Raw genomic sequence first — 27,328 nt, 5'->3', positions numbered from 1 at the left:
AACGTATACAAAAAAAAAATCCATAATTTCTTATGTAATTATTTGCACATTAATTTTGGTAATGCAATATATTTTGATAATAGAATTATTGTGCACATTCATTCTTTTTTCCCTTTAAATCATGTACATTATAATCTGATATTTTCTGAGATTTTGCTGAACGCTGAAAATGATTTTGATTCATAATAGCAAAATATGTTGAGGACAAATTAATAAATCTTACAAACAAAATAAGAAATACATTATGAAAAAAATCGTAATTGTAGTATTTATCGTTGATTTTGCTCTTTTTTCTTCATTTTTTTTCTTTTTCTTTTAATGTATCAAACCTATAGCTCATGTCTGCATCCCCCTTCCTATTATATTCTGTACAGACTGAAGTACAGGCATCTTGTCCTAATATTGTCCGTGCTCGTATGTCTCGAGATGTGGTGTGCTGCGTTGAATAGTAACTATTTTCATTCCTTAGTTCTTTGTGCAATAAAAAGAAGAAGTTTGTTTCCTTTCTTTTCCTCTCTCCAGTTGCCCTCTAATCTATTTCTTTAGAAAGGTTATACTCTGAGGAGTACATGTCAAGCTATTGCTTTCTAGTGAACTCCTACGTTCTTCAGTGTGTTATTAATCTGTAATAGTTTGACATGAATTTTGTTATTTCGTTGGTGACAAGGTAAGGTCCTTTGCCTTTAAGTAGTTTGTATTCTTTAAAGATTTCATCTATGTCATGTTGAAGAACAAGTGAATTCAATTGAATTGAATTGAAATGAACGTGCTTGATGATGACAAATGTATTATTTATGGAATATGATATACCGCTAGTTTGCAGGCACACACCCTTGTTGGTCGTAAATGAGTCTGCACCACAGGACCACTGGCACTGAGCCTCTCTCCCATGGGAGATTGGCATAACGAAATGTGTGCTCGACCGCTGCATACGCATCGCTCTGACACATTTTCAGAAGCCTAGGCATCGAGTTACTCCGTAACATACAGTGCGGGCGATAGATAGTGAACACGTGATGTATGTATAGCATCAGTGCTGCCAGAGCCGGGGTGCGATTGTTTTTGTTTTTTGTTTTTGTTTTTGTTTTTGTTTTTGTTTTGTATTTTCCTCCTGATGCAAAAAGAAAAGAACAATTATTTAGCGTCCTGCGTTGAGGTCGCTCGCAGACTGAAGCGTGTGTTTGTTTGTTTGTTTGTTTTTGTTTTTGTTTTTGTTTTTGTTTTTGTTTTTAGGTTCTGATGGGGGGGGGGGGGGGGTGCGTTCGCACCCAGCGCACCCCCCCCCCCCCCTGGTGACACCCATGAAATGTGAGGAGATGTTTTAGTTGAAGACATAGAGATGTATAGGCGTACTAAAGTAGAAGGATGAATACGATCGACGCGATCGTGTTACATAACACAGCACTGTACCTTATTGGTACACAATCTACATATATTACGTACGAAGCGTCGCGACATTCTTATAACTTTTCAACTAGAGAACCCAAAAACAAAATTTAAATGTCTAAATGTATGTTTTGAAGCATGAAGAACTCAATAAAACACATATCAAGAGATGTTGAAGCGCTCAAAGAAGATTTATGAGGACTTTTAGTATGTTATTCTAGACATTTTTCTGAACCTAAGTATCCTGAAAAAATCAGCTTGTTACCAAAAATGTCCAGGTTAAAAAAAACTAGTCGGACAAAATGTTTCATGAAATGCCCCCCCCCCCCCCCCCCCCCGGTCTATCCGCAAGCCTTAATTCATCGCATTTATTTCGCTAGCAATTACAGTGTAGTAACATCAGAATTCATCTTTTATTACAACAACTACACCAGGTGCTCAATTTGGAAGGAAATGACGTATTGCCGTGGCATTATCGCTTGAACTTCAGAACCCACAAAAAATTAGGATTAATCGGTGGCAGCGTAAACTAAACGTTAGTCCCACCTACGTGAAATAAAGTTGGTGAGTAATTTTTCACTAGTATTGTCTTTAATTTGTCTAAATCAGGAAATAGTCTGGACTAGCTGTGCGAAGTCGCTTCACGACAGCGGCTACGTGTAGTTATAGACTATAGTATTGTCGTATTAGCTATTGTTACATTTTCATAGGTTTTTATTAATTATTATTTCTAACGTTACTTATAGTACCGGGCTAACTCGGCCCACGGGACAACTCGTCCCACCCGTCGAGGGTGGGCCGAGTTGTCCCACCCGTTGGTATCGATAGTGATCGTGAGCGCTTGTCTGTGTTTGCCTTATTCTGTCTTTGTGACGTCTTTTCTAACCGTAATTTTTATGGAATTGTGTTCAGTTTTTTCTGTAAAGAATATTTTCCAACTTTTGGGGGATACAACGACGTAAAAATGAAATTTCAGACGTTTTTATCGCGGTACGCGATCCCCATAGGTTCACGTTCATTTCGCGCGGTGGGCTAACTCGGCCCACTAAGTTTTAGCTGTTGTTTTGTCGGTAAATCTCCGTAAAACTATCGATTTTATCATGTTTGAAGGTGTATTCAGGGTACCTTCAACTAATTTCATCTTCGAGGGAATTTAATTTTGTGCATGTTTGGGGAAATGTTGGATATTTGTTCGCATGATTTCATCTTTGCCGTATCCGCACCGCACCGGTCTCGCCACCAGCAGCTCGCTCACACATCACAGTGGCAGAGCTGAGCAGCGCCATGCCGATGCCAACTCTCGGCGAGAGGCACGGCGGGGCACCCGCGCGAACGGCACAGAGGGAGCAGCCAGTCACTCCATAAACGTCGCTACGGATAACTGGATACGGGCGGTGATTGAAATTGGAGGAAAAGGCGTCATTTGCTGCACTTCCCAATTTTCTCGCGTGAATAAATTCTATGCAGTAGTCAGTTGGCATTTTCCTATCCATTGTCTTGAACTTTGAGCTGAGAGCTAGAGAGGGAGCAACTTGTTTCAACTCAACTGTGTTTTGCTGCAACGTCGCGTGAATTGGGCTGAGCTGTTGTGCTACCGCCACCCAATGCCAAGGCAAGGGCAAGGGTTTCTGCTAAGGCTGGGCATATAGGGGGTTGCTTGACTCATTTTTTTTTTTTTTCTGATTTTTTTTTTTTTTTTGTCTTTTATTTTTTCTGATTTTTTTTTTTCCAGGATGACTCAATATTATGTATTTCAACCTCGTGCAGTTTGCAGTTGTCATTTTGCAGTTTTTCTGTCTATCCCCCAGCATCAACGTTCAATGATTGATACTGAATTAAACACACACACAAAAAAAAAAAACCACAACACACACACACACACACATAAAAAAAAAAACCGATTTGGATGCATGCTGTATTAGGCAATTATCATGTAACTCGGATGACACTATTCGTTATGTTGGGACACTGCTCCTTATCTTACGAATATGCAACATTTGTGAAATAATACGAGTTTCATGTGAAAATGTCACCTTTTTGTGTATACTGAAATGATTTACTAGTACTATGGTGAAATCTGTTTTCAAAGTGATATTTATTCAATGTACTATAATTGCTAACAGAAATACTGTTGTTACTGCTAATGATTGACAAATTGCCCTACACGTACATCAATATAAATGTTTACTAGTATGTAAATATGATGATTTATATAGATAATTATTTACATCGATGTAGGGCAATTTGTCAATCACTTGTATTAAAAAACATCTCGACGGAAGAATTTCATGAATTTGAAGAAATACTGTTATACTGGTGCTGAAATGAATGGAATATATAACCTTGTAACGAAGCAGCAGATAGTTTTCATGTTGTTTATTTATTTATTTAATTTTTTTTGGGTGCATAAACCCACCAACTGCAGTACCAGTACAGTGTATATTGTTTACATTTCTTTGTGAACAATACCAATTGACTGCATTTAATTGTCAAACACTTTGTAAAAATTCATTTATACACACTTATGGGGCGGTAACGTTTCAGAAAAAGAAAATGATGCCTGGATTCGAAAGATAATCAAGATTTTAACCATTCACTATCCTTCTTCAAGTCTAACATTGATTGTCCTAATATGTTTTTTTTTTTTTTTTAAGCATGTCCTATGATGACGACCCTTACTGATATGGCTGTTGTGTAATGAATTTATTAGCAGTGGACCAGTGCCACTAAACATTTATATCTGGCCACCAAAATTTACTTTCTCTTCTGATGTATGGTATGGTGAATACATAGTTTTGAGAGGACATTGTCTGGTTTTGCGGAGTGACTGAGCATAATGTTGGACACTGAAATGAGTGTTACAATAATGCAACATTTCATGAAGTGTATCTGGATTGACATATGTACAACAATCTCATTTCCTGCGATGCACTTCTCCTGCGGTAGAGTTCATCAATTGGCAACTATCTGGTTAACTAATATGTATGTTGTACAGGTAGGTCAAAAGGTTGAAAATCTAGAAGAAAGCAAACTATCGACTGAAGTAGGCCTATTAACTGAAGTAGGCCTGAAGTCAGTGTCATAATGGTTCCATGACATTTGCTCCGGCAACAATTGTTCACTTGAAATTCTGCATGCTAAACCAAACATAAATTCTACAAAGAAACATTACTCTAACCCTACTCCTATCACAATCCTAACCTTGATCCCAAGTCCTTGGAGAAAATAATACCAGAGCAATTGTTACAAGGTCACAGGAACAAATTTTGTATTACCGTTATAACACACGATAAAATGTGGTGGAATAAAATTCACATTTTATGAATGCACACTATTCACTGATGATGAAGTGTGATGGAATAAAATTCACATTTTATGAATGCACACTATTCACTGATGATGAAGTGTGATGACTCTAAAAAAATGATGTTTTTGTCACATATGTTTTTTAATCCATAGTACAGTGCTACTTGAGACTTTTTTTTATATTAAAGATATCAAATTTATGTACATTGAACATCAGTGTAGATATGCACACACTAGTTGTTCTATGTAAATATGAATTGGGAAAAAAATACTGGTGTGCAATTCACATGAAGTATGCAGTGTTTCAAATCAAATCTCATTTGACACTTGACAAACACATTCATCACGCATAAGAAAAGAATGGGTTGATGGAAGAGTGAAAGAGAGACGGGGAAAGGAAGCGGAAATATTGGCAGTAGGCGATCTATAGAGCCAGACGAAGAATCATTAAAAAAAATACAGAACTTTACAATTCAGTTGTGGAAAGAAAGCTTTGTACACAGATGATACTTGGTAATGTGATAATTGAAAATGAAAGTATTATTTCAAGTCAAATGAGAATGTTCTGTTATTCAAGAAAAAAAATAGAGAGGAAATAATAAAATAATAGATGTTAAAATGACAAAACAAAACAAAACAAAACATACTTTACATGCTCACATTAATATTATTCAAAATTTGCTGTGATCTTGCAGTCTTGGAAAGAGCAGTACCGGTTACATCACGGGCAGGGCAACAGTCGAAAGGATGCAATGGCCACAAAACAACAGATTCTTTTGTGAAGGAAGATGAGAGCTTATATGCATGACCTTGCCAATGCCTACCAGTGCATGTTGTAATGTTTCTTTTGTGACCCTGCATGACTGCAAATCATGTAACACTTTGAGTACCGTGCTTGAGAAGGAAGACCATTTGAGAAGCTATTCATCTTTGCTGCTTGTTTAAAAAAAAAAAAAAAATGTGCATGAATTCAACAGTATGAGTGCAGGACAAGCAAGGATTTGAGAATTTTATAATCAGCCTTGTTTTTGTACAAATAAATAAAAATGTAAAAGATTAACACATATAATAGGGCTAAGGCATGGAAAAGATTAAGATATGAAGTCCAAGTTTGGTCCAATAGATCATCACAGTATACATAACATAGCTAGAGGGAGAGAGAGATATACACTGTATATACATGTATATATAAAAAGAAAATTAAAAAAAAAAAAAGAAAAAGGAAAAGAACTTGACGGTTGGCCATTATCATGCAGGTACAGGTGGCAGGGGATTTTTCTCTTGAATTAGGGTAAGGATTCCCATGGCAAAAATGGCAATGTCATCAAAACAAAAACAATTCCTTTTTATTTTTTAAAGTACACACAAAAGGTGGGCCCTACAATCATAAACAAGGCCAATCTAGCAAGCACTACATTTCATACCGGTTTCATGATATCAACCATTCAACCAAACCATCCATATCTACAGATAAAATAACTGACCACTGGATATCAAACAATTTATTAATCAATGCCCATAAACAGACTCACCCCTTTGACTTTTGCTTGTTTGTTTTTATTAAGAAAAAAGGGTAACATTTATTTGACAGAAATAACTTTTGAGTAGAATGCAGATCTATATATATATATAATCAGCAACAACAACAACAACAACAAAACATTTAACAGTTAAAATCAAATGCATATAATGACCTTCATGTAGTTCACATCGAATGATCTGCTACATAATTTGATTTCTTTTCTACTACATTTGTAATACGGGTACGGAGTGGCCGGCTGCTCCCTCTGCCGCTCGCGCCCCACGTGCCGCGCCCTGCCGCGCCCCGCCCCCGCGCCTCCCCGAGTGGGCATGGCGCTGCCAGCTCAGCTCTGCCACTGTGTGTGTCTGTGTGAGCGAGCTGCAGTGGCGAGACCAGTGCGGTGCGGATACGGCAAAGATGAAATCATGCGAACAAATATCCAACATTTCACCAAACATGTGCAAAATTAAATTCCCTCGAAGATGAAATTAGTTGAAGGAACCCTGAATACACCTTCATACATGATAAAATTGATAGTTTTACGGAGATTTACTGACAAAACAACAGCCAAAACTCAGTGGGCCGAGTTAGCCCACCGCGCGAAATGAACGTGAACCTATGGGGATCGCGAACCGCGATGAAAACGTCTGAAATTTCATTTTTACGTCGTTGTATCCCCCAAAAGTTGGAAACTATATTTTACAGAAACCACGGAACACAATTCCATAAAAAATTACGGTTAGAAAAGAGGTCATAAAGACGAAATAAACTCAAACAAAGACAAGCGCTCACGATCACTATCGATACCAACGGGTGGGACAACTCGGCCCACCCTCGACGGGTGGGACGAGATGTCCCGTGGGCCGAGTTAGCCCGACCCCTAGGTCTAGAATCTAGTTATAGTCAATAGACATAGACTAGACGTCTACATTCAGGTCTAGGTCTACTAGGTCTAGATCTAGATCGAGATATAGGCCTCACGCTCCTTTTCTGGGCTGCCATAGAAACCTGTGTTAAATGCAGCATATTCCATGAATCATAAAAAAATCAATCGAATCATAAAATTTTTTTAAATTGCAGCAGATGAAGGGAAATTTTCTCTGCTTTCAAGCAAACAACATATTTTGGGATGTTGTCCAGCTCTAAAAAAAGTTAAGAGCCTCCATACGAGACTAGTCATCCAGTCACTCTCAAAAATGATAAAAATAGCAAATTACCGCATACATCAATAAAAAATCATTAAAAATACAAAAACCCTGATTCATTCAACTTCTTCATAACCTGCAGAAGCTCCTGTCCTCAAGCAATGTCAAACACTACCAAAAGTGGCAATTTTTCACTTGACTGATTTTTAATGATTTTTTTGGTAAAAAATAACATTACCTCATCTTTGTACTGCCTTCCCGGTAGGCAATGCGCGACTTGAATTAGGAGCGTGAGGCCTATAGAGTCTAGACTACTATAGTCTACTCTCTAGTCTAGTCCTGTCTAAATGCATTTTATGACAAAATATATAGTCTAGGTTCTATTCTTTTTTTTTCAATCTTAGCGGGGGTACATATGGAACTCTCTCTATAGTATAGATCTAAAAGTCTAGAACTTTAATACAATGACTTATGTTGTTGTTTTGGTTTTAATGGCGTGTGTTACTCAAGATTGAGTATTTTACGCCAGACTCTTTTTTATTTTATTTTCCCCTTTATTTCAAATCAATATGTTTCATCACTTTCCTCATAAAATTTAAATGAATAAAAATTTGATGGCCTTTGCTTGGCTTGGATGACTATTTGGTCCACTGATTGTTTGCTGACAAGATCTGAGATACCGGTACCTAGTTTTACAGGCCAGACCGGCTCTGTGCACGCGCGTGCATCGAAACGAGCAGTTTTCCCAGCAGGAAAGTAATCTGCCTAACACTTGTTACTAAAGTTAGGCCCCCCGGCCCGGTACACAAACAAAGGGTCCAGCACTCTCCAAAGAAAAAATAAAGGCCTCACAAATTTATCCAAAAAATTTAGAAACAAAATATCATTACAAAATACATATAACCTGCAAACTTTCTGGGCGCTTGCATGCTTGTGTGTGCGTGCATGCGATGTGTGTGTGCACGTGGTTTCAGTCTGGAAACTGTAATGGGGACTGCAATACATAACGGAATGTGATACATTCTACTGCGCAGTCATTTTTTCCTTATGGATTATGGAATGACGGTGTGAAAGGACAAATTACTGGCAGCAGCATCAGGGCAATTCCGCAGTTAGGTGGACATGACATGGATAAAAGAAATGTGCCTCTCTATCTTACTCTTTAATATAGGTATCAACTAATGCCATGGATGTTCACCAATCATTAAGGTCTTTCAAATTCAGTAGATTTTATTTTTCGTATTTATTGATTTTGCGAGATCTAAAACCATCATTTAAAATGTACATGTGGGACTGGGGACGCTGAAATTCACTTAAATGCAAATTACAGTGGGTTCCTTTAAAATTTTTTCCTCAAAGTTTTGCTAAAGGGTAAAAGATGAATACATTTAAGTACTCCAGAAGTCATGTGACTTTTTGTCAATTACAAAAGGGTGAAATGACCTGCGGAATTACTCCGGACAAATGTAACGTTACTAACCATGCTTTTGGGGGTCTAGCTAAGAAATTATCGGTCGAACTGCTAAAAAAATTTGCGTGAACATTTGTCATGATGCAATAATTGAAATTAATGCAACACTTTCTTTGAAGTACATTGTAACTTGAATATTTGCACACTTTTTGTTACAAGACATTGATTTTTTTGTCATGTCCTTTTTTCGTAACGTTACTAACCAACCCTTTAAGTTGCCATAGCAATTCTAATATTTCTTGGATTGTATTCATTCTTTTCTGTATCATAAACCTGGGAAGGATGAACTTGTTTTTGACATAATTTTGACTTGAAATGAATAAATGGAAATTTAGTAGTAAAAAGAAATATCTAAATTTGTTGAAATGTAACGTTACTAACTGCGGAATTGCCCATCAGGAGAATTGCATAACAATTAAATGGGAGCGAGCTTGAAAATTTTGACATTTTACAGTCCCCAAATTGCCGTTTGTAGCTATATTTTTTCGCTTTGGAAATTAAGGGGGCGCACCAGACGCAACTGTTGGCAGTTAATGGCAGCGACATCAGGAGAATGACATAACGATTATATGCAAGCGAGCGAAGCGAGCGAGCTTGAAAATTTTGACATTTTACAGTCCAAAAACTGCCAGTTGTAGCTATATTTTTTCGCTTTGGAAATTTTGAGGGGGCGCACCGGGCGCAACTGCTGGCAATTACTGGCAGCAACATCCTGCTAGAATGGCATAACTATTAAATGCGAGTGAGCGAAGCGAGCGAGCTTGAAAATTTTGACATTTTACAATTCCAAAACTGCCGTTTGTAGCTATATTTTTTCGCTTTGGAAATGAAGGGGGGGGGGGACGCACCGGGCGCACCTGCTGCTGACAATTACTGGCAGCAACATCAGGAGAATGGCATAACGATTAAATGCGAGCGAGCTTCAAAATTTTGACATTTTACAGTCCTCAAACTGCCATTTGTAGATATATTTTTTTGCTTTGGAAATTAAGGGGGCGCACCGGACGCAACTGCTGGCAATTACTGGCAGCGACATCAGGAGAATGACACGATTATATGCGAGCGAGCGAAGCGACCGAGCTTGAAAATTTTGACATTTTACAGTCCCAAAACTGCCAGTTGTAGCTATATTTTTTTCGCTTTGGAAATTAAGGGGGCGCAACGGGCGCAACTGCTGGCAATTACTGGCAGCAACATCCTAGTAGAATGGCATAACGATTAAATGCGAGCGAGCGAAGGGAGCGAGCTTGAAAATTTTGACATTTTACAATTCCAAAACTGCCGTTTGTAGCTATATTTTTTCACTTTGGAAATGAAGGGGGGGGGGATGCACCAGGCGCAAATGCTGCTGACAATTACTGGCAGCAACATCAGGAGAATGGCATAACGATTAAATGCGAGCGAGCTTCAAAATTTTGGCATTTTACAGTCACAAAACTGCCTTTTGTAGCTATATTTTTTCGCTTTGGAAATTAAGGGGGGCGCACCGGGCACAACTGCTGGCAATTACTGGCAGCAACATCAGGAGAATGGCATTATGATTAATGTGAGCGAGCGAAGCGAGCGAGCATGAAAATTTTGACATTTACTGTCCCAAAACTGCCGTTTGTGTAGCTATATTTTTTCGCTTTGGAAATTAGGGGGGGGGGCGCACCGGACGCAACTGCTGGCAATTACTGGCAGCGACATCAGGAGCCGGACATAACGATTATGCGAGCAAGCTTGAAAATTTTGACATTTTACAGTCCCAAAAGTGCCGGTTGTAGCTATATTTTTTCGCTTTGGAAATGAAGGGGGGGGGGGGACGCACCGGGCGCACCTGCTGCTGACAATTACTGGCAGCAACATCAGGAGAATGGCATAACGATTAAATGCGAGCGAGCTTCAAAATTTTGACATTTTACAGTCCTCAAACTGCCATTTGTAGATATATTTTTTTGCTTTGGAAATTAAGGGGGCGCACCGGACGCAACTGCTGGCAATTACTGGCAGCGACATCAGGAGAATGACACGATTATATGCGAGCGAGCGAAGCGACCGAGCTTGAAAATTTTGACATTTTACAGTCCCAAAACTGCCAGTTGTAGCTATATTTTTTTCGCTTTGGAAATTAAGGGGGCGCACCGGGCGCAACTGCTGGCAATTACTGGCAGCAACATCCTAGTAGAATGGCATAACGATTAAATGCGAGTGAGCGAAGGGAGCGAGCTTGAAAATTTTGACATTTTACAATTCCAAAACTGCCGTTTGTAGCTATATTTTTTCACTTTGGAAATGAAGGGGGGGGGGGGATGCACCAGGCGCAAATGCTGCTGACAATTACTGGCAGCAACATCAGGAGAATGGCATAACGATTAAATGCGAGCGAGCTTCAAAATTTTGGCATTTTACAGTCACAAAACTGCCTTTTGTAGCTATATTTTTTCGCTTTGGAAATTAAGGGGGGCGCACCGGGCACAACTGCTGGCAATTACTGGCAGCAACATCAGGAGAATGGCATTATGATTAATGTGAGCGAGCGAAGCGAGCGAGCATGAAAATTTTGACATTTACTGTCCCAAAACTGCCGTTTGTCTAGCTATATTTTTTCGCTTTGGAAATTAGGGGGGGGGGGGGGGGGGCGCACCGGACGCAACTGCTGGCAATTACTGGCAGCGACATCAGGAGCCGGACATAACGATTATGCGAGCAAGCTTGAAAATTTTGACATTTTACAGTCCCAAAAGTGCCGGTTGTAGCTATATTTTTTCGCTTTGAATATAAGGGGGGGGGGGCGCACCGGGTGCAACTGCTGGCAATTACTGTACCAACATCAGGAGAATGGCATAGCAATTAAATGCGAGTGAGCTTGAAAATTTTGACATTTTACAGTCCCCAAACTGCCGTTTGTAGCCCCTATACTTTTTTGGCTTTGGGAATTAAGGGGGGGGGGGTGCAACAGGCGCAACTGCTGTCAATTACTGGCAGTGACATCAGGAGAATAGCATAACGATTAAATGCGAGCAAGCTGAGCGAGCGAGCTTGATAATTTTGACATTTTCCAGTCTCAAAACTGCCGTTTGTAGATATACTTTGGAATAAGGGGGGCGCTCCGGGTGCAACTGCTGGCAATTACTGGCAGCAACATTAGGAGAATGGCATAGCGATTAAATGCAATCGAGCGGAGCGAGCGAGCTTGAACATTTTGACATTTTGCAGTCCAAAAACTGCCTTTTGTACATGTAGCTATATTTTTTCGCTTTGGAAATTAAGGGGGGGAGGTATGACCAGCGAGGGGGCATGAAAGTGACCAAATGGGGGAAGGATATCCAAAATCTGCACTTTAGAACATCCTCTAATTATTATTGTTTGTGTTTGTGCATGTGTGTGTTTTATATAGGCCTACATGAAAAAGTTAGGAAATAGCCCAGGTCAAGTCTTATTATTGGCAATGCAAGGCATGTTGATATAGACTAGTATGTAAAGCAACACTGCAAAATCATTAATGATCTAGCTTTGATACAACGAAGCTTAAGGTACAAAGGTGTACATTCTACATCACATTTCGCAACATTGCAGCGACTCTTTTGCCGTTCGGATGTTCTGAGTACACTGCGCACATCCTGCTTATATTCAGAATGCCAACCAGGAATCACGCTGAATCGCAATATTTTGTCGGCTCCGGACTTTTTGAACAATGTTTCACGCTATATACCTCTTTAATTATGGTTAAAAGAAATCTTATGTAAATATCTTATTTCTTGATCCCCCTTTCATGTCGATTTCAAAAGCAGTTTACTAACCTTTGAATTACCATTTTGGTAAGTTTTTTATTCTTTTTTTACCAGCGGATGGGGGGGGGGGGGGGGGGGGGGGAAGCTTGGCGCCTCCCCCCACACACACACACTTAACAGGGATCGAATGTACCAGGGAGGTACTAGGGAAGGAGAGACAACTACTGCTCTCCTTTGAAGTCATGCGCGGCACCGCCGAAAAGTTATGCGTTCAACTACAGGTGTTACCCATGTGCTTTGACAAAAGAGAGCATCAATAATCGGGACTAGTGCTCTCACATCTAGAAATACTTGCCCCTACTGCATTTCGCTCTCTCTTTCAATGTGATGGCAACAATGAATTTGTGTATCTTGAATTGGAGCAGCGAATCAAAGTGCAGTGTAAAACTGACAATTTTAACAGCAAATAGTTTAAAAGCACGCTGGAACACGCTTTAGCGGAGTAATTTAATTGAAAGATCAAAATATCCCAAATTAAAAGATAGAAAACTAACATGCGGAAATGTGCGCATTATAGAAAAATATTAGGTTTTTATGGGGGCCTAATTTTCATTTCGTTTCGATTTGTGCATTACGAAGAAACTAGAAATACATGTTTATAATATTGAATTCTTTCCTAAACTATTCAAAATCAATTCGAGTATTTCATTTAAAATTTTACAGTGAAATTAAGCTTGTAATTCAATGAAAGGTGAAATGCTTTCTTCGTCTCCGAACTTCGTCTTGCAACTAGAGCGGTGGCGAGCATGACTTAAAAGCGTAGTGGAATGCTAGACACCCATTGTAACGCCTTGAACCCAAACATGTGTTTGCATGAATTACGAAGAGTTGCCGCTCCATCTCTGTAACACCTCCCTGAATGTACCACTCTTTTGCATGAAATATAAAGTATGAGGGAAGTGGCAGCAAAAATATGAAGACTTTTTGTTTTTTTGTTTTTTTGTTTGGGTCTTTTTTTCTTTTGCTTGTCAGCTGACTTTTGGGGGAAAATCAGACCTTGAAAGAATGAAGAATTTTTGTTGTTTCTCTTATCTTTTGATTTTCTTTCTTCTTGACTGACAGGTGATTTTGACCCCCCCCCCCCTTTAAAAACGTAGCATAGCCCTGAATAATGCCCAAATATATTTAATAAAATGGTAATATGGATCTCCATTTCTTTGCATGTAATAATGTACCGGTATTATCTTCCTGTAGGTATTGTATTTTTCTATTTTCTTGATTTAAGTCAATAAAGCAATCATCCCAGGGGCATTGTTCTGTTTTAATGATGGTGGGTGGGGGACGGACTTGGAGTTGGAATATCTGTGTGAAGGAGTGGAGCGACCGAGTGGGGGGAGGGTGTGGGGGGGGGGATACCCCCCTCTCAGACGAGGAAGATTTTGCATTTTCAGACCTGAAATTAAGTGATCTGGTGCACACTTTTGGTGAAATTTTGGATTTACATATTTACATGTAGGCCTACCACGGTATACTATTTGACGTTGTCAACGTCTGGGCCATACCTTATGTCGTTATTACTGTCTTTGCGTGCGAGCGAAGCGATCGAGAGCTTGAGAAAATTATGTATCCTACAAGACTGTTCAGCTCTGTTACCTGTCTGGAGGCGGGCGTACGAACGTCATGCAATATGCCAAAATTGATACAATCACATTTCTGCTTCCTCCATTTTTTCCCTCAAATTTCATGGGGGATGATTGTACAGGCCATCCCCCCCTCCTCCATTTGGGGGGGGGGGGGGATATATCCCCCCATCCCCCTGGGATTTACGCCCATGGTACCTATAGTTATACCTTGTACCTTGTGTTCATCACTTCCGAAGGGTCCTCTATGCACTATTATACAAATGATGCACAGGATAGAGTGCGTTAGTGGAGGCGTATAGTGCACTCAAGGGTATTTACAATTGTGAAACATGCACAAGGCGAAGCCGAGTGCATGTTGCACTACATTGTAAATACCCGAGAGTGAGCTGCATCTCCACTAATGCCACGAAATAATCCTGTGCATCATTTGTTTTATAAAATGGGTCGAAAATTCGAAAACTAATACAGCATTTTTCACGTACCTTTGTGGGTCAAGATGTCCGAAGATGTTCGTCCCAAACATTTAACGTACGTTGCACTCGGAAATCCCGCACATATAAGTATGGTGGGGGGTTGGGTTTCCGGACACTTAAGTTCCCGCATGAAAACTTACTTATTTTACATAGAATATGCACCCTTTACCTTAAAGGACAAGTTCACTTTAATATACATAAGGATTGAGAAAATGCAACAATATTAGTAGAACACATCAGTGAAAGTTTGAGGAAAATTGGACAATCGATGCAAAAGTTATGAATTTTTTAAATGTTTGTGTTGGAACCGCTGGATGAGGAGACTACTACAGCTTGTGAGTCATATGCGTACAACAGTATAAAGAAAATGTAAAAGAAAATTCAACATATTTTCACTTTTTTCGCATAATAAAAGAGCACTTGACTTGCCTCTTTCTAAAGGCAGAGGGAATAATATTGCCCATAACATTTGTCGGTAACGAGTCAGGGGAATGTGTACTTTTTTCAAAAGATGGAATTTTGTGAAATTCTCTTTATATTTTCCTTATATTGTTGTACGCATGTGACATCTAAGTTATTCATACACTGCAGTAGTCTTCTCATCCAGCGGGTACTGCACAAAAACTTCAAAAATTCATAACTTTTGAACGGATTGTCTGATTTTCCTCAAACTTTCAATAATGTGTTCTACTAATATTGCTACATTCTCTCAATCCTTATGTTTATGAAGGTGAACTTGTCCTTTAAAGACTTGATATAGACTCCTCATATAGGCCTACTAGACAACATACTCTGAAAACGGCGTGAGAATTAACCTGCTAAATCGTTGGATTTGCCCTTCAAAGTGACTCCATGTACGCGTCCGGTCCCACAACGCTTGGTCTACTGTACGTATAAGAGTACGTATACGTACGCCACACATGTTATGCACAAGGGAAGAAAGGCCGGCCGGCCGGCGGCAGCCCGAACTAGAAGTTGTTTACAGGATTGACAGCGCGTATGCATGCAATTCAAAGGAGCCGCCGCACGCACAGACGATCGGCAATCGCAGTGCAATGGGACTGCAATAACCAAAGCACACATGACTCATTTCAGCGCTTCCTATTGGCTACATTCTTGAACCCATTTTATAAAGCTAGCTATAGCTACTTAGTGATCTGATGAAGAAGAAGAACCAAGGTCAAGACCAATGCGTATATTGACCGGATAATTGGGTTTAAGCATTCCGGATAAACGGGTCAGAATTTTCAAGATTGATCTATTTCCATAGTGTCCCTGCAGAAAGCCTTAGAATTTGTATATTTTTCAATATAAATTTTGAAGAAACAGAGCTGTGAGGTGCTGAAAGTCAGTAGAGAGCTTCGGTTGACATTTTAACAATAACATGTTTAATGTGCAGTGTACAATCGATTTGCTGTATGATTGGTACAAGTAGATGCATTTTTTATGCCATGTACAAATTTACGAACTGCACTAACCGCACCAGCGACCCCAACATGTCCTTACAGCACCCGGGGTTAGAACCGCATGAGCACCACACACACACACACACACGCTACCAACACACTCGCACACACAGTGACACACTTATTATATCACTATACATGTGCCTATGAGCTGAGGCCATACCTTGAGAAAAAAGAAGAATAAACTATCAAACTCCACTGAGACTAACCTTTCTTCAGGCCGTTAATTGAAAACAAATTTAGGGTTGCCATGAAACACATGGGGACGCAGCAGAATTTGTTGCAGCATTTGGTTGCATTATGCATACTATAAGAATCTTGACGGAAAGATTGGTCTGTATCTGGTCATCGGGGGTTCTGCGGATACTACGTCTGGCTTCACGGAATCCCCTCCTATACGGAGAAGAACCATAAATGTTTTTTTAAAAAAAGATTTTAATAAGAAAAAAATCCTCCGGATAGACAGATTTTTTTTTTGTCTAATAGTAAATCTAGGTTTTTCAAATGACAGATGTTTAGAAGTATGCGTGTCAGAATGTAATTTGACCCCCAACTTGTATCAGCAACACATGCACATGATGTATAACAAGTACTGTTGTCACATTAATTTCAGAAATTCTATGACTGAGATATGACGAGTGGAATCTCAAAGTTTGTCCAAGATGTCAACGTGCTATCCATACATGTGAGGTCAAGCATTTTTATGATGAATGGCTTCTTGCCGTGGCCACAAAATTACAAGCAGACCGCAATGACAGGTGGTAGACCAACATGCCCAAAATTAGGAGCAACATATTTCAGGTGAGCAAAATGTATGGTATGCCGAGTTGAGACGAGTATTAAGTATTTTCAATGTAAAACTACATTTCAGATAGACATTTTCTTCAACCCTCCAGTATAAAGAGAAAGTTAAAGAAATATGATAAGAGGAGAGCAATCTGTGACAAAATTAGAGAACAATTACCCAAACAATTTTCTTGAATGCATGTTAATGGCATGTAAGAAATGGAAGAGAAACAGTATAGAAGTTAATGCCGCAGGTTCCTTTGAGTTATGAACACCATGTGGCCTTTTACACACAACATATACATTTGTAGGCATGGTTTCATGCAGTTTGGCAAAATATCAGCTGATACAGCGCTGCCATAATGTAATTCAGTAGTCCTTATCAATACTCTTGGCATGCCATGACTGGACTGCTTTCCAGTAATTGCCTGTGTCTGCTCATATTGTCAGTGTTAGAAATGAGGTCAGTCTGATAAGTGTATTTCCATGAATTATTATTCTCGTTGTCATGTAAGATTTTATTTTGATTTATTAAAATGTTTCTGCCCCAAAGGATGCCAGAGGCATGAAGCTCTCACATTCATGTCGGAATCAGAGTCGATATTTTCACATTTATGTCTTTAAATTCACAAATAGCAAAGAATAGAAATTTCACAAAGTATTGACGTACAGTATATACAATATCTTCCTGTTCATCCCAAATATAATACACATATCTGAATATAAGAACAACCATTCAGTTGATTTTCCTTGTACAAGTGTATCTGATCTAGGTATGCTACATGAGGTGTAGAAAGGCTGATGACAATTTGGGCAAAATCTCTCAAGTTCAGAGGTCTCTGAATTCTGGCTAAAAGTTATCTCTTCAACAAAGCTGCAACTTCATCTTGATATGCTTAGTGATAATGTAGTATGGTAGGAAGTGTGGAAATTAGTAGACATTGCTCCAATAAATCGGTCAAACTGTCTCTGACCATGTGTTTAAATTGGCATACATGCAGTACACTTCAGAAGTTATAGGAGGGAGGCTGGAAACAAGTGTTTTCTCTTGATTTCTTGTATGAAAGACATGCACAATGGTCAAGGTCATTTAACTTAATCAGAATGTTTGTGGAGGGTCATAATTACCATGTACTTTCATATGATTTTTGGTGACAGTGTCCTTATTGTTTTGACCAACTGAAAACAATGACCCATATGCTCCATTTCTCCCGCAACTGCTTTACATTGAACAGAAGAATTCATGTTTGGTTTGGGGATGCAATTGTGATGCTTGGCAACAAATGTTTCTATTACTTTGATTCATGGTAGTTATCGTCCTCTACTCTCAGATCACTGAAATCCTTCAACCAAAAGTTGAAGTACTACGAAAAAGTCCTGTGGTACTCCTATGGTAATTACCACAGGACGGTACCACAGGACAGTACCACAGGACAGTACCACAGGAATTGTCCTGTGGTATTTTGGGACGTACCACAGGACAGTACCACAGGAATTCTTGTGGTATTTTGGGACGTACCACAGGGCAGTACCACAGGAAAGTACCACAGGACCAGTACCACAGAACAGTAACAGGAATTGTCCTGTGGTATTTTGGGACGTGCCACAGGGCAGTACCACAGGGCAGTATACACAGGACCAGTACCACAGAACAGTACCACAGGAACTGTCCTGTGGTATTTTGGGACAGTACCACAGGGTAGTACCACAGGTCATTACCACACAGCATTACCATGGTACCACAGGAGAGTACCACACAGGATAGATCGTAAAAAAAAAATCTGGAAGAATTTTAGCCACATATCAAGGAATATTCTGATAGGCAAGTGATGTATTTCAAGACAAACATTGCTCTACTTAATAACCTGTCCTACTCCTTACATGTAACCTCAAACGAGAGTCTAATATGGCCAAGTGCCATTCTAGTCCTATAATAGATCTATAGTCTTCCTATTCCTAGTTTGTCATTGGTTGTTGTTGTTGTTTTAGGTTTAATGGCAATCAGTCATAATTTTGACTATTTTTGCCAGACTATATAATATCTATATTTCCCTATAAATTAATGATCAATATTTCTTAACAAATTCAAAATCTATCATAATATACATATTTTCTTTTATTTCCAACCATATTTTTTTTTTTTTAAATTATAAAAATTTTATTGTTATCCTCACTTAGTCAAAACGGCCACGTTGCCACCCTCCGATCTGTCTTACCAACCCGGCGAAGTGCGTTTCGCAGGCTTCTCAGGCGTGCGCCCTAGGTAACTCGAGAAAGATGGTGGCGACCGTCATGCCTGAGCGTGTGGAGAACAATTTTCCGATATAATCCAAATCCAAATATATTTATTTTATTTATCTTTTTTTTAAATGTATGTAGCGAACATTTGTGGGCAGAATCAAGGGTGCAAATGATGAAGATAGGTGCACTGGTGGTAGGCCTATACCTTCAACAAATTCTAATGTATAATAAAACATCTATACTAATCTTCCAAATACTAATATACAGTAATACTTAACATACTGCGGCATATAATATAATATGCATGTATACACACATACCTACTCATGTATACATCTGAAATCATACAAATACACATTCACATAATATCAATAATTCACTGTATTACAAATTAAATATTTCTACTTTACACTTCATTATAAAAATACTACATTATAATCTTTAAGGTTCGTCAAACTTATCCTTGACTCAAACAATTTGTCCTGTACACAAATGTGTTTATGGAATTTTGAATATTTCGATTTTGAGACGTTAAGAGTGCAATGATATCAGAGTCACGATTTGTGTTGGTTTCTGCCATTAACATGGCTCTTTCTATTGTATATTTTGGGCATTCTATTAGAAAATGTTTAACTGTTTCAGGAGTGGGGCAATAGGAGCAGTTTTCTGTGGGGTGTTTTGCTATTTTTGCTAAATCATAGTTAAGGCCGAGACAGCCCATTCTCAACCTGTGTATAATCATTTCATGTTGTCTGGAAAGATGACATGTGAATGGCTGAAAATTTACAGATGATTGGATGGTTTTTAGAAAGGAGGTTGAGTTATTCCACTTACTTTGCCATTCTGTTTTATACTTAGTTACGAGGACTGATTTTATCTCTGAAAAACTAAGGTCGTTGTAGATTTCGATAGGTTTCGTCAAGGCTTCTTTAGCTCGGGAATCAGCGGCTTCATTGCCGTGAATTCCACAGTGTGACGGAATCCATTCGAGTGAGATGTCCGTGCCTTTATATTCTAGACGAGTGATAATTGTCCTGATTTCAGTGATGAAGTTGTCGTCGTACGGTTGTGATTTGATGGCTTTAAATGAGCTCAGCGAATTGCTGAATATGACAGCTCCTGTGTGGAGGTTTAATTGCTCAAGCCAGTTTAGGGCGAGGATGATTGCAGATAGTACTGCTCGATATGATGATGTGTGATCACGTAATCTTTTGCATTGGGAATAACGAAGTGATGGCACTTACAATGTAGAAGGCGGCAGCTGAATTGCCTTTATTTGGCAATTTGGATCCATCAGTAAATATGTGAAGTTGATGTTTCCATTTGGAATTGATCAGTTCTAGGCTCCATTGTTTTTTAATTAAGGGGTTGTCGTCTTTATTGAGCCACTCAGTTAGCTCTAAGGAGATTTTGATTTCGCTTAAGTGCCAGAAGGGGATTTCTGGGGGAGTGAGAGGTTCAAGTTTTGTTGTGATATTTGCACTTTGAATTCTAAGTCCGAAAGGTTTACATGATTTTTTCTCTTTCATATACTCGTATTGCCAGCAGTTTTTTGTGTTTTGTGAAACCGGATGGTTTGCGATTCTCGTCAAAGACGCATGGTATTTTGTAGTCAGCATCTTTCTTCTGATGCATAAGGGGAGTTCTCCTATTTCTACTTGAAGGGATTCTAGAGATGTGGCGGAGCTGCACCAGCACATACTCGAAAAGCCTGATATTGGATGGAATCCAGTGGTTTTTAATAGCTTTCTGAGGCGGACTCATAAGCTTCACAGCCATAGTCGAGAAGGGACCTGATCAGTGCTCTGTACACCATAAGAAGGGTTTTAGAAAAGTTACCCCATGTAGTTCCCGCCAGACTCTTTAAAATATTTATTTTGGGTTTACAACGGTCAACAACATCATTTATGTGTGTATTCCATGTTAATTTTTGATCAAAAGTGAGACCTAAAAATTTCTGACTTTGTTGATATTTCATTACATTATCATTTATTTTTATCTCTGGTTTTTCAAGTTTAATAGAATTTGTGAAAATTACTGGGGTTGTCTTTCTGTTGGATAATCTGAAGCCCCATTCACTGAACCAGGAGTTCAATTTTCCAAGATATTCATTGATTTTTTTGCCAATGAACTTTACATTTTTCCCTGATTTCCAGAGTACGCAGTCATCAGCGTACATTGACATATTTACAGCGGGATCAGTGGGTATATCATACATCATGAGGTTGAAAAGAAGGGGACTGAGTATACTTCCTTGTGGAAGACCATTACTGATGGTTTGGGGACTAGAATTTGTGTTTTGGATCCGCACTTAAATTGATCGGTTCGTCAGGAAGTTATGTAAAAAGCGAACCACGTTCCCTTTTAATCCTATACGTCTTAGTTTGAATATAAGTCCGTCAATCCAAAGAGAATCAAATGCTTTTTCAATGTCGAGGAATACAGCTAATGTATGCTCCTAATTTCCTAGACTTTTTTGAATGCTATTTTCTAAGTTGACTATGTTGTCTGTAGTACTACGTCCCTTCCTGAAGCTACTTTGGAGCGCTGGAATTAGATTGTGTTTGTCTGAGTACCACTGGAGACGAGATTTTATCATGATTTTAATAAAGCAGGAAGTTAAGGCGATTGGACGATACGAGGAGACATTTTGGGGGTCTTTGTTTTGTTTTGCTATCGGGGTGAGTATAGAGTGCTTGCAGGCTTTGGGGACGTGGCCGGTATCCCAGATTTGGTTTATGAGTGAAAGCATGGTTGTTTGTGCTGAAGGGGGCAATTTGCTGTAGACGAGATAGTTGATTTGATCCTGTCCTGGGGCGGATGTTTTTCCACAATCCAGAGATTTCGACATTTCGTTCATGGAGAAATCTTCATTAAGTACTGAAGGATGTTTTTCTAGTTCGTCTTGTCGATTTCTCTCTAAAACGGTATCGTAGAGGGCAGTATTTGGTTTCTTTTTTTCCGATATTTGCAAAAAATTGCGCAAGAACTTCAGCCTTCTCTTTATCTGTTATTACTTCAGTGTTATTTACAAATAACACAGGTATATTCCTAGTAAATTTAAATGAAACATTTTTCATTGTTTTTATAGTTTTCCATATTTCACTGGTAGGGGTAAAGCGGTTCAGTTTGGCGCAGTAGTTTTCCCAGTACTGACGTTTGGCTTGTCTAATAACTTTTTGAGCTTGTGCCTTCTTTATTTTATAATCATTTAGGCATTGCTGTGACATATGTGACCGTGCACCTCAAAACGAACATAAAGTCGCACACATTGATTGTGCGTGAGGACTGAAAATAAGTGAAATGGGTCAACCTAGCCGAACTTGAGTTTTTCATATTTTCTGAAAGAGCAGGTCTTCTTTTACATTATGCTAAAATTTGGTATCATAAAACGGGCAGGAAAGTGTGTTTTTTTAGCACTTTATCTCGAACATTTTTGGTAGAATAGTGTGATTTGGTGTGTTTTTAGAGTTCCCTTTTTCATTTCTGAAAAACCTTGTCAACACTCTTCACTTTCAACTCTAATAACTTTTGAAAGAATAGTGCTACTGCTTTGAAAGTTGGCATTACTTATGGACAGAATGTGTTAATGAGGCATTCTTAATTTCAGTCTAATCTGATAATCTCTTCATTGTTGTTACTCTGGTGGTTTACTTCCTGTTTTTTTCTCCCATTCATCGCAGAGCCAGCACTGTTTGGTAAAGATTAAGCGCTTGAATAGACACTGTACTTCAGAGCCTCTTTTCTCAGTTCACATTTTTCCTGAGTTTGTGCTTTCTTTCCAATATTTAGATAGGTTAGGAGAGTCCATTTGATTTGAGTTATACATCATTTTAAAGCTTAAAGTCTGCTCTTTCAGAATATGGTCTTAACTAAAAATTCATGTCTGGCGACTTTTTGTTTGTTTTGAGGTGCAGTGTCACATATATTTTGCTGCTCTGTTTTTTGCTTTATTTCTTTCTCTCACTTTTTCAGAGCATTGCTTGTTCCACCAGGGAACAGCTGGACGGTCTTTTTTTTTTCTTTTGAGGAAATGATTTTGAGATAATTTTTGTCAAATTTGTAATAAATTCTCATAAAAAGTTTCAGTGTCCTCGTGCAGAATGTCAGCGGACAACAAGGTTTCAGATAATTCTGCAAAAGTATTCCAATCTGCGTTTTTAAAGTGATTACGACTAAATCAATCTTCTTGATTTACTTCAAAACTGCAAGAGAAATTCTTAATTGTTATAGCCAATGGAAAGTGGTCGCTACTGAAGCGATCGGTAAGGACAGACCAGTTGCTTTTATTTGTTATGTTTGGGCTTGCCATTGTAAGGTCAAGGCATGACAGTTTGGCGGAGTATCTAGCCTTGTGCCTGCGCCATCATTTAGCAGGACCAGGTGTTGGTCGTTGATAAATTCCTCAATGAGGTGACCATTGCGATTTGTGTGCTCGCTTCCCCACAGGGTGTTGTGACTGTTAAAGTCACCAAGAATTATAGCATTTTTAGTATCATTATACCCCCGCCAAACGAAGTTTGAAGGGGGTATATAGGAATCAGCGGACGGTCGGGCGGTCGGGCGGGCGGTCGGTCCGTTGCAAATCTTGCGTCGCGAACTACTTCCTCAGTTTTCAACCGATTCCCATAAAACTTGGCACAGATGTGTGCCTTGGGTTGTAGATGTGCAAGACGTATTTTTTGACAGTACCCAAAAGTATGTTGCCATGGTAACGGCATATTATGGGCAAAAATGGGTACAAATCTTGCGTCGCAAACTCCTCCCACAGTTTTTGATCAATTTTTATGAAATTAGGTACAGATGTTCATCTGAATATGTTAATGTGCAAGACACATATTTCCACAGTGGCAAAAAGTGCGTTGCCATGGTAACGGCATGTTATTGGTAAATAAGAACTCTGTCTCTTTGTTTCAGAGCTGCGTACCTTCAGGTGCTATAGCCAACAATGAACACGGTATCTGCAGGTTGAAAGAGAAGGGCAGATGCACTGATGAGTAATGTAATCCTCTATCTCCCCCCAAGTCTTTGGCGTGAAGAAAATGTCAAGAGTCCAAAACGTGACAAAGACTGATCCAGTAATACCGCGGTGTGGTAATAATAACGCTGGGAATACAAATGTAGGTCCATAAAGTTCCGTAGGCAAAAGAGTAAAATCCATGATAACAACGCTGAACGTAGGAACGCGAAAACAAACCAAAGGTAGAACAATGTTCAGAATCCAAAACTGCTGGTAAGCACAACTATAACGCAGGAACACAACAACAACAACTTCAAGGGAACTGCATGGCTGAAATCACATGGAGTAATCCGCGTGCCAAGCAGGCTGTCTGGTGCGACGGGCAGAGCGTCGGGGTGCAGCAGGGGTGCCAGGCGAGGGGGAAGCGACGAGTGCAGGAGCTGGAACCGGGTCAGGAGGTGTGGGAGGTGTCTCGCGTGGCGTCACTGGGCAGTCAGCAGTAGGGGGGATGGCCATATGGAGATGACGCCGTCTAGGAGAAGCATCACTGGCTGTCATCTGAAGTGGAGGATCACTGGGAACTGGTTCAGGGTTGTAGTGGGGAACATCAGCAGCGCCGGTTGGGTGTGGTGAGGGGCATCTCGCAGGGTTGGAGAGGGGTATGGGTGCTGGCCGGCGAGGAGCAGAGATGTCGACCTCCATAGTCAGTGGGGGTGGGCGCTGTTGAACAGGGACATACTTCCGAAGAAATTTCCTGTTACGGAGGGTGACCCTCCCAGAACCGTCAACCGGAATGACGTATTGGTCATACTGTCAGACCTCAACTACAGTCCCGGTCCTGTCCCACTTAAGTGGATGTGGTCCTGTCTGATTCTGAATCTGGGCATGGTCTCCAACAGCAAGGGGGAGGAGTCGTTTGGTATGCTCAGCCCAACGTTCCGCATCTCTCATGTGGCGGGTGCGAAGTGCCTCTTCCCGAGCTACCAGGGTTTCACGCCATGCCTGGTGTGGTAAGTATTTGCCAGGAGCAACAGGGATGAAGTCTTGGATGGCATGGCCAAAGACACACATAGCCGGAGACAACTTGGTGTCCCTATCGGGCGTGTTTCGGTACTGAAGCATGGCACGTTGGAAGGCGTCAGTGTCCAGGGCACCTGTAGGGCTGGTGTTGGACATGATAAGGCGCTTCACAGATTTGACGGCTACCTCAGCCCGACAGTTGCTATGTGGATATGCGACAGAAGAAAGTCTATGATGAACACCCCAGTCCTTGAGGAAGCAGCGCGTGGTAACTGCCGTGAATTCAGGTCCACCATCTGATGCTAATTCGTCTGGAATCCCAAAGGTGGCGAATGTCCGTCGCAGGCAAGAAATGAGTCCAGGTGCTCCCTGAGTGGATCGCTCAACGATTGGCCAATTGGAGTAGCGGTCTACAATGACCAAGTAGTTGCAGCCTTTGTAGTGAAAGTAGTCTGCGCAGGCACATTGGAAGGGGTAGGCCGGAGACAGCAGAGGAGTTGGTGGTGCGCTCGGGTTGGAGGGTGCAATCCTGTTGCATTGGTGACACTGTGCACGGAGGGCCGCGATGGCTGGAGTGATCCCAGGCCAAAAGACGGAGGACTCCGCTCTGGCAGTCATGGAGGTGACACCTTGGTGTGCAGCATGCAGATGAGCCAGGACTTCCTCCCGGAGAGATGGTGGAATGACAATGCGATCCTTGTAGAGGATGATACCATCAACTGCAGAAAGTGCATCACGGAAAGGGAAGTATTCCCGGATAGTTGTGGGGAGCTCATGACAAAATTCCGGCATGCCAGCTTCGATAGCACTGAGGAGCGCCTGCATGTTGTCATCACTGGCTGTGGCAGTACGGACCCTGTCCCACGTGACCGATTTCAAGTGGAGGGATTCCAGGGCACATGTGACAGAGGAGAGCATGCAAACCTCGACAGAGTTGTCGTGGGGGGTCATGGTGCGGAGACCCGTCATGAGGGTTGCGGAATGCAGGAACGTGGCGGGGGTCAATGCGATCGTGGCAATGTCGTCAGGCAGGTGCAGTTTTTCAGGTTCACCAGTTGGGTGGCGAGAAAGACAGTCTGTGGCACGGTGCCTGACGCCGGGAATATGAACCATGAGGAACCTGTAGCGCAGGGTTTTCTCCTTCAAATTCCTCAGGCGGGGATTTGGGATGTCCTGAAGGGCACGGTCTGCGAAGATCTTGAGGAGGGGTTTATGATCAACCGCTATGATGAGGTCCTCACAGCCCAAGACAAAATATCTCGCCTTGTCCAGGGCGTCAGCGACAGCAAGGGCTTCGCCTTCCACTGGAGCATAGCGTGTCTCAGCGGCATGAGTGAACCTGCTGCCGACGAGGGTGATCTTCCAACCCGAATTGCAGCAGAAGGGTTCAACGTCGTTGCAGCTGCAGTGCTTTTGCAGGAGCCAGAAGCCAATGCCATCCTTGGACCAGTCTGTGGCAAGACAGGTGGGTTTGCTTGGGTCAAAAATGCGCACACCTTCTTCAATCTCACTGGCAATAGCAGCTTTGGACTCGTTGAATGCTCTCTGGAGGGCTGCAGTCCACACGAAGGGTGTTTTAGGCTTCAACAGTTCACAGAATGGTAGCATCTTCTCAGCCATACTGAAGGCGTAGGACACTTGATTGACGAGACCAAACCAGGAGCGCACGTCCGTGATGTCAGTAGGCGTAGGGAAGTCAAGGATTGCCTGTAGGTACTTCTGGCATGGGCGAACACTGTCTGGAGTAATCTCAAATCCAGCGAATTCCACGACATCTGCACCAAACGTGAACTTCTTGGGATTGAGGGTGATCCCATTGCGGCCGCAGATATCCAGCCATTCGACAGCCTGGAAGAAACTGTCCCGCAGCGTGTCAGCCCACAGGAGGACGTCGTCGACACATTTCGTCCTGTTGTGGATGCTGGAGACAATCTCATCACACGTGTTGAATGTGCTGGACTGGTAATAGTCAAGGAGATATTGTTGGAGCTTCACCCGGTTTGCCTCAGTTGCAGGGAATGGCAGTTCGGTAGGAGGCGGTGGGGACAGTAGGCGTCGAGGGCAGGTACAGGCGATCCGTTCGGGGGCCTCCTTAAGTGTGGCGGCCTTGTCCAATTGGGGTGCACCTGGTGCCATGCCAAGAGTGAGGAAGCTGTCAGGGATGATCCCCAAATCGATGCAGGCCTCTTTGCTGAG

At 40.9% G+C, this 27,328-nt stretch overlaps 1 protein-coding gene across 1 annotated transcript in view; it reads left to right on the top strand.

The window, feature by feature from the left end:
* Positions 1–1,746: 1,746 nt before the first annotated feature.
* Positions 1,747–27,328, top strand: part of LOC139718116 (electron transfer flavoprotein beta subunit lysine methyltransferase-like) — a 38,371-nt gene continuing 12,789 nt past the window's right edge. Inside the window, exons 1-2 of the mRNA XM_071629604.1 lie at positions 1,747–1,950; positions 16,739–16,926. Coding sequence (XP_071485705.1) covers positions 16,757–16,926 — 170 coding nt within the window. The 5' untranslated portion in view covers positions 1,747–1,950; positions 16,739–16,756. The remainder of the gene's footprint in view (positions 1,951–16,738; positions 16,927–27,328) is intronic.

This window comes from Diadema antillarum, unplaced genomic scaffold, assembly GCF_040938485.1.
Source record: "Diadema antillarum isolate AM-2024a unplaced genomic scaffold, OU_Dant_1.0 scf00000008, whole genome shotgun sequence".
Lineage (NCBI taxonomy): Eukaryota > Metazoa > Echinodermata > Echinoidea > Diadematoida > Diadematidae > Diadema > Diadema antillarum.
This window is presented reverse-complemented; position numbering and strand designations above follow the sequence as displayed.